The sequence below is a fragment of the Liolophura sinensis genome, chromosome 6, assembly GCF_032854445.1.
Source record: "Liolophura sinensis isolate JHLJ2023 chromosome 6, CUHK_Ljap_v2, whole genome shotgun sequence".
Taxonomy (NCBI): Eukaryota; Metazoa; Mollusca; class Polyplacophora; order Chitonida; family Chitonidae; genus Liolophura; species Liolophura sinensis.
Genome location: NC_088300.1, coordinates 55,922,375 through 55,930,909, shown reverse-complemented (window position 1 = coordinate 55,930,909; position 8,535 = coordinate 55,922,375). Strand labels below are relative to the sequence as shown.

Genomic DNA, 8,535 nt, shown 5'->3' with positions numbered 1-8,535 from the left:
ACAATGTACAAAATTACTAGCTGTACGCTGTTTTATAAAAAATAACCATGTTGTGACATAATGACGCCTTTTCCTGTACATGCATTACGACACGCACACACCAATCACTAGGCGTGTGATCCCTAGGCCGCAGTAACCTTGTTTTGTACATTCCACAAGCTTTATCTACATGTTTAATACCATGTGTGATTTCATATTGGGTGATACCAAAGGGCGTTTAACCAAGGGCGTTTAACGTCTGCCAGTATTGCATCATATCATAATTCTTTGTTACACAACTGTCTCAAGGAGCGGGTTAAGTACCCAATGTCATGCACATGAAGGCATACACGTACACCTTTAGATAAGGGGCGAGTCGTCTTGTATGGGGGTGGGACGAGTCTGTACCATGTCAAAATGATCTCATACCATTCCCGTGAACTTCTGTCTCAACAATAACTATAGTTTATAATATTAGTGTGGATACTATAAGAGGTATTATACCTTATACGACCATGTACTGCTTTATGCATCATTTACGTATACTGAAAGAGTGGAGTGAGTGGAGTGCTTGGGTTTTAACGTTGTTAAACAATTTTTCAGTCATATGACGACGAAGGAATTCTTAGAGTGCATGTAATGTGCCCCCTTGTTTGTTTCCACGGGTCTTTTATCTAGTGCTGCTTCACTGAGATGCATTACCGGAGGCAAGAAAGCCGCCCCGCCCGAGCCATTATATTGATACAGGTCAGCTAGTCGTTGCATTGTCGCCGTAATCCCAAACGCCAAGCGAGGAAGTTACAACTTTCGCTTTTAAATCTTAGGTGTGACTCAACCCAGGATTGACCCTGGGTCTACCGATCAATAAAACTGATTTAAAACACTGGTGTTTACGGGTTGTCTGTTGTGAACCATCAGTGGGTATCAAAGTGAATGCACTCATAGCTATGTAATATATATATAAAAAATTGGCAAGTAGAAAAACTAATTCTGTAATGCATTTTAATCTGTTCAAGGGGCCCCGTTGGCCGAGGGGGTTAGCACGCAAACACGGCGTAAAGACCCTGAAGCCTCTCACCAATGCCGTCCCTGTGAGTTCAAGTCCAGCCCATCCTGGCTTCCTCTCCGGCCTTACGTGGGAGGGTCTGCCAACACTCCTGCAGCTCCTATCATAATGCTGACCGCCGTCGTGGTAAAGTGAAACATTCTTGAGTCGGCGTTAAACACCAATCAAATAAATAAATTTAAAAAATAAATGCTCCGTTCCAAAAATTCTAAAAAAAAAAAAATTGAAATGATGTCCAAGTTTGTAATTCTGTTGATAGTAAAACTAAGTCGAATTGGCGGAAGCATGCAACGAACTCTCGACATCAATAGTCAGCGATGTGGTTGTCGACTATAGAACAACTGATCTACAGACGGGTTTAAACCACATCTAATCTTCGTATCCACACTTGTTTATCAGCATGTGGGGGTTTAACGGTGTAATCAAAGATTTTCTATATACTTATACACCGACGATAAGATTTAACTTTATGGGTGGAGCAATTTACACCTACAGCACATCTTTATATCTATTAAAGTTTATCTATCGCCACTATAATAAGTCTGAACCTTTTACCACATTGTATGTATACACTTATCTCATAACTGTATCCAGGGTGACTGTGTGACGACGTAAACAGAAAAGAGAAATTTGACGTGACAACCGTAATATCCCCGACATCCACAAAAGGAATCAGTTATTTATCTGCTAGGACATTAGAAACCAGTTTTTGCCCGCCCTGTAAACATCATCCATTAACATCTCAGAATTAAATGTCATAACACGGGCGAGTTTCGTTACTCAAACACCATTGTTAAATGAGCAAAAGGATGAGCGAGTTCAATGAGCGAGTTTTAATGACCGTCTAAAGGCGGTACGTAGCACAAGACTGGCAAATCTACATATATTATGCTGCACAATTATATCATGCCTTAGTCAGCTTCAAAACCTCTGAATGGAGATCTCAGCTGCTCTTACCTCTGGTCTTTCCCCATATGAGTTTATTCGCTTGGTTTATCATCAGATATGGCTTTGTTTGATTGGTATTTCCCCACAGAGTGAGTGAGAACTTAAGGTTTAACGTCGTACGTAAAACAATTTTTCAGTCATAGTATCCACACTAATATTATAAACTATAGTTATTGTTGAGGCAGACGGAGTCCTTAGAGAGCATGTAAGTGTAATGTGGCTCCTTGCTACAGGACGGGTTTCCACCGCTGTTTTATCCAATGCTGCTTCACTGAGACGACTTACCGCAAGCAAGAAAGCCGCTCCACCCGAGCCATTATACTGAGCAGTCAACCAGTCGTTGCGCTATGTCCTTAATGCTGAACGCCAAGCGAAGAAGCTTCCTCTTTTCAGTTCTGAGGTATGACCCGATCCAGGATTGATCCAGTACCGCCCCATGAAGCGGACACTCTACCGAGCCATCGGGCCGGTCATTCGCCATAGAGGCCAACTCAAGAATATTAGTGGAGACGTTGAGAAAGCCTGCTGGAGTATGAAAAGAACTACCACTTTTCGACAGGTACGTAATAAAACTTCAGCTGTATAAGACCAAAACCGATTGAGCAAAACATGTCTGATTCCAACAAATATACGTGACCGCATTGGCCACAGGGTAGTCTAGTACCTCAGAATTTCGTCTGTCTCGTGCCATTGCCATGGCGTCTAGCGAACATTCTGGCAGCTGAACTAGTAAAAAGTCCTGAACACCACAACAAATAAACTGGGTTTACCCACAGATCTATTCCTCGATCACGGCAATTTTCTCCGCCTACGACTGATTACATGCGGAACACGAAGACCTCTCGGTGCACGTCTTGAGAGGGAAATCTAGTCAGAGTGTGAACGTTTCTATGTTCCGTTGACGAAAGGACTGCCCCCAAGAGCCCGTCTTGCGATGCAGTAACAATGTAGCGCCAGTGACATCGCACAGTGAAGAGATATGTCACTATGGTAAATTCGCTTGACGCTGCATTACGATTGCTTTGTATGACCGGCCCCAGGTGCCAGGATTCTGTGTGAGGTTCTCCGAGACTACTGGTAGTTGTCGGAACTTTACTTTTAGACGGGACACGAACGATTCCATTCTTCTTAAGTCTCTTTATATTTGATGACAGAGTCGTCAGTGAACGCAAGGTGTTAAAATTGCAGAACAACCAGAAAATAAATTTGTATCTGCTTTGTCGTCTTTGAGGGTCCACTTGTGCTACATACAACAATTCATGACATACCAGTCTGTTAGAAATTCTACTAAAAAAAGCTATCGAAAAGAAATAAACAATTTTAAGTCACGCACACAATAACGCCTGTCGCCATTAAAGACAAAAACACATAGCAATAGAGCAGTGGAGATTGAGTGTCATAATTTATTTGAGGTAAACTATACATGATTGATGGATGCAGAACGTTCCGCACCAACCACTGTTATGTCCATAAATAAATACATCATATACTCAGCTGTGAGGATTAAGCCAGCACTGTACACAATGAGGATGGTATTAGACTCACTAATATCACCGCTTATGCCACTAATGTCACCGCTTATGCCACTGTTTGCACTGCTGGTGACAATGTTATTATCATTGATAACAATATTATCACGGCTCATGACACTTATACTACCGCCAACGACAATGTTATCAGTGGCCGATGACACTATTGTCTTCTTTGATGGCCACTATACTTGTTATCAACATCGTTAACACCGTATTTGAACATGGTGTTTTAACACGGACGATAGTCGTGGAATTATTTTCACCGTACTAACATCGTTACCACCATGGACAACACAAATCAGCACTGACATTGATGACATTATGATGAACAGTGCCATAACATCGAAGACGACAATCACTAAGGAAATACAGACACGTCATATCATCCTCAGCATGTACAGAGATGGCATATTTCTTCATTGCAATAGACAATAATGACACAACATCATCACAGAATGTAATGGCAATTACCATAACCGCGGGGAATGCGGAATTATGTTCAGCATTCAGTGATGGCATTATCATCATCATTATTAACAGTGATAATACATTGTCGCTAAATATGGTGATAATGTTATCACCACCACATATCGTGATAACTTTTTCTATACATAGATCACTCTTCCACACTTTTCTTTTATGTAAGTATTCCATTATGTACATCATCTGTGTGAGATGTCTATAGAGTTTAGCGGACTGAGGGAAGAGTACATACAAGAGGTGTAAAAGTGACACCTTGTATATAACAGTCTCACACAGGTGGGAGATGAACAGCCGTTAAGCGATATTACTCACGTCTGTATTCCCGCTCATGCCCGCTAAGTGGTAGGGAAGACCTGCCGGCATGGACGGAGCGTGTACACTGATTAACGCATGTCACACAATTATTACCCAAAAACGTCCCGACTGGCCTGAAAGGCAGTGAAGAAAAGCCAGTCACTTACACAATCCATGACAAATGGTATAAATTTACCCGCACCTTTGAACATTCCCTGCCCTGAGACAAGTCATTAAAAGTGTCATAAGTTGAGAAGACAGACCTTAGTCCCTATACGTCAGCCTATAAAGAGACCAGCTGAAGAAGAAGGTCAACGAGACGGTAAATACCAAACAACGAGTGACAAGAGACATAAAACTCTTTACAAAAACAGGCCCTATTTCACACCTCTGATATCAAAGTTCATGATTTCCATTGAATACAAATGTGTATAAAAACTATATACTATATCACGAATGTAGAATAGTAACAAAGTGTATAAAATCTACTATTTCATCACGTGACCGAGAGAGACAGCGCGGCTTAATTTTCTCCGCCATTGTAAACATGAAACAACAACAACAACAACGCCCAGCGTTTATTATGCACTCACAAGATATTGGATCTCGGCGTATATAAACAGGGAACACACAATATAACAGTTTTCTCTACGGTACTTTATATTCTTATGCACAAGTCGACAAATCTACTATTCCAGGTGTTTGATGAACATTGGAGGCATGAGAGATAAAAGTCACGGTTAAGGATATATTCTAACAGTTTGGATGAAGCAATCCACATATAGGGAGAGGGTGTTAGGGTGGAGATATATGGAAGACGAGATAAACTTGTTTCAGTAAGTACTGACGATAAGGCCTTCTGAATACCGCGTGCACTTCAGCAATTCACAAATTTTAATCATAACGTTCTATTTTTAAGAGAATACACCAACAATTGTTTAATACATACATATACATGCATATTCAAACAGCGTGTTAACATGTTACGAAAACAAGTTCCTATGGTCAACGTTGGTGTAAACTTAACGGTCACACATATAACATATACCAGGAGCTAGAGGGCATCATCTGCGTTAAAATTTAGAGTAGAGACTTGTGGATGGTGGTCAACGAGTTAGGATTTGGGAGTTCTGGGTGATACCTAAAGATCAATTGATGTCTGAGGAGAATGCTGTCCTAAACTAACAATCATGTTATTTTCCAGTTTTTCAAAATAATTCAGCCAAAGTACAATCAAATTTCAACACTTTTAAACAGAAACTTTGATAGTGTTTGAGAGCTGGGACTACTGGGAGTTCAAAGCAGAAGTCAATCAAATGTGTTTAAGTTGTCTGATAAACAGAAATAACAACCTTGTCTTTGAATCAGTGACGTGGCTTAGTCCACAACCACTGTTAAATTAACAATGGCCTTATTGTACAGCTAAATGTACAGCACACCCGACTGCTCAGCTGTTGTAGTAAGAAGTGACTGGATTAAAGGTCGTGTGAAGTAGTAATCTTCCGGTACACATCCTTAAGCAAGTCTCTAGGATTGCTGAATGTCGAATATCTGTTTGGAGTAATACAATAATAACATTGTAGTACCGGTGAGTTTTGACCTTCCGTGGAGCGGCCCTCACCATTATCTGTCCAGAGAACTACAGATTTACAGTGTTGTCAAAGCATGAGAATTTTCCCACTTGTAAGGCGCTGTATGAGACACCATAGTTTGTGATTTCACTTCCACACCATCATCATCTTCTGCGGCGTCAATGGCCGCAACCCATTTGAATAGATTGGCTGACCTATAATAGTGCTTCCCGTATGACGTCATTTTAAGACAGAGCTTAAGTGCCAGTCGTTATAGGATGCTAGTCTTCACCAATCGGCATAAGGCCCGCCTACGTCAACCAACACATAATATGACAATCAAAGCAGACATATAATCTCGTACGGAGAGCAGCGATCTGTATCAAGTCTGTGCACATACATCGCCAACCCTATGCAGTCTGTGTGAAGCAGAAGGTACATCTACCTGGTGATAGCACTTTGGCCATTGTCACGTTAAGCAGCACATATTAACGAAAATATCAACCGACGATGATCTCATGGTGAGAAACACTTGTCCAACAGTCTAATGATGACGTCCACCCAGAATAAAAGTTCAGCTGCCTGAGATTGACGCCAGAGCACAACAATTCAACGGAAGTGACGTCACCTGAGGAGCGGCAGTGATGCAGTCTGGGTCCATTGTACCCATGGTCCATTGTTTACCACTTTTCTGGAATCACACTGTGCCATAAACGCTAAACACTGACAAAGAGAAGCAGACCGTCCAAGGTCGTATCTGTAGAAGACAGTCCGTCAGCCGTGGCCGGATCTGCATTAATTCTTGTCAGCCGACTATTCGTAAATTTGAACTTCACATAATACAGCGCTGAAAAGTCTGCTCCAGCTATTAGGCACGCCCCAGGCTTCCACCAGCACATAGCGACCTTCCATCGGTCTGATACAACTGATGTGTAACCTGGGTAGGAAAAGTGCGTTATTTAGTCGAGACACGTAGCCGCACATGTTCCCAGAAGCATAGGAATCGTCTTCATCCTTCAACTTATCGTCAACATATACAACCAGTTTGTCGAGGTTCGACTGATAGTTCTTGTACTTAGTGACATCCTCTGAAAATCAAACCACAAACGCAGGGTTACTCTGGTATTATAATGTTTTCAATGTATTGAATTAAGAATTCTGAAAAACCATAATATGTGATTGATAGGTATTTGATAACTATACAATTAGGCCTACTTAACTGTCTTAATTCTGCATGCAAAAACACTAGCAAAACCATAAGTCATGATAAAAAAATGACTTATCACATCCGTTTTTTTTCAAACAGGTTTCGGTATAACTAGAGTCCTGTTTTATTTTCCCAAGTGCATCTGTTGGACCTGAAAATGTTTTACACAAATTCCTGCTCCGAGTTACAATTGTGCCCTCAGCGTGCTTCCGGTGAGATTTTTAAAGTCTTAATTGGTGCTTTGGCTGTGAGAAGTATGTTGCTATGTGCTAGACATGCGAAATTTACGCAGCTAGCGCTACACAGACAACACTGGTTGGAAATACATCAAAAATTTTGTTATTTATTTTTGTACCCTGTTATATGTAAAATATTCTGCAGGAAATTCTGTCTGTTTTTGAAAAGGAACAGTTTTTAACAACCAATACTAACCACCCGCTCGAGGGTACCAAGGTCACAAAATCCCACCACTTGGTATCCAGCAGCAGTGACTAAAAAAATGCTTGTCACACTAGGTTGACTTTCTCATTTGTTGTAGAGAAAACTGCAAGCTCCACTTGGTGGTAGACCATAGCAGCACGCCAATATTTGGTTATTTATATTGATTCGGCTAAAGGTGACAAACTTACTACATAAATAGTAACGAAAATCAATGCGCTGGCAAAACCTACTACTAAGGCAGTACGCCTGCGCGTGTAGAACATACTAGAAGGTCTGAAGATGACAGAGCAGTGCGCTATAGAGACAGTTTGACCCCGGCTGTCACCTGTCTATGTTATCCAATGGTATGATAACCTGATAGCGTCAGAAGCCCCTCAAAAACCTCTGTTCACAGAAGTAACTGATCCCCATAGGTCAAGTATTGCATGTAAAACACCAATTACACGGCGTGCTGCAATCTCAGAGGAATGCGCTAATGTTTACAAATCAAACGTGAACATCGTACTGTTTGGAATTTAAATGCTATATCTATTCAAATGTTCGGAATTTTCATGAAACATCTTTTGGACAGCTTTAGAACAACTCAGTTACAAATGACGTCACTCAATCCAATTTGCACATACCTTGCATTTTAAAAAAGGTTAAATTGAACAGCTCTGGCATAGAATTTCGAATTACGTTAATCGGAGATGTCAGTGCGTTGTCGTGAATGTCATTCGATGATCACCATAAGTTTTTTTATTGGACAACAGTAATTAAAGAAATATCTGAGAAATATCTGAGAAAAAAATAACACATAACAAACAGATAACATAACTTAATCACCTCTGAATGGTAGGCCTATACAATTTTCAGAATTCCATGCATGGCTATTGCAGCTGCATGTTATTTGGTCCTATCTACTTTTCAATATATATATATATATATATATATATATATATATATATATATATCTATATATATATATATATATATATATAATTGGATAAATAAAGTATATTTTTATAAATTCAG

The 8,535-nt window shown here is 40.4% G+C and overlaps 1 protein-coding gene across 3 annotated transcripts in view; it reads right to left on the bottom strand.

The window, feature by feature from the left end:
- Nucleotides 1–3,380: 3,380 nt before the first annotated feature.
- LOC135467704 (lactadherin-like) overlaps nt 3,381–8,535 on the bottom strand; it is a 42,176-nt gene continuing 37,021 nt past the window's right edge. For all 3 annotated transcript variants that reach the window (XM_064745517.1, XM_064745519.1, XM_064745518.1), the window contains one exon: nt 3,381–6,961. In XM_064745517.1, the coding sequence (XP_064601587.1) occupies nt 6,687–6,961 (275 nt within the window). In that variant the 3' untranslated portion in view covers nt 3,381–6,686. The remainder of the gene's footprint in view (nt 6,962–8,535) is intronic.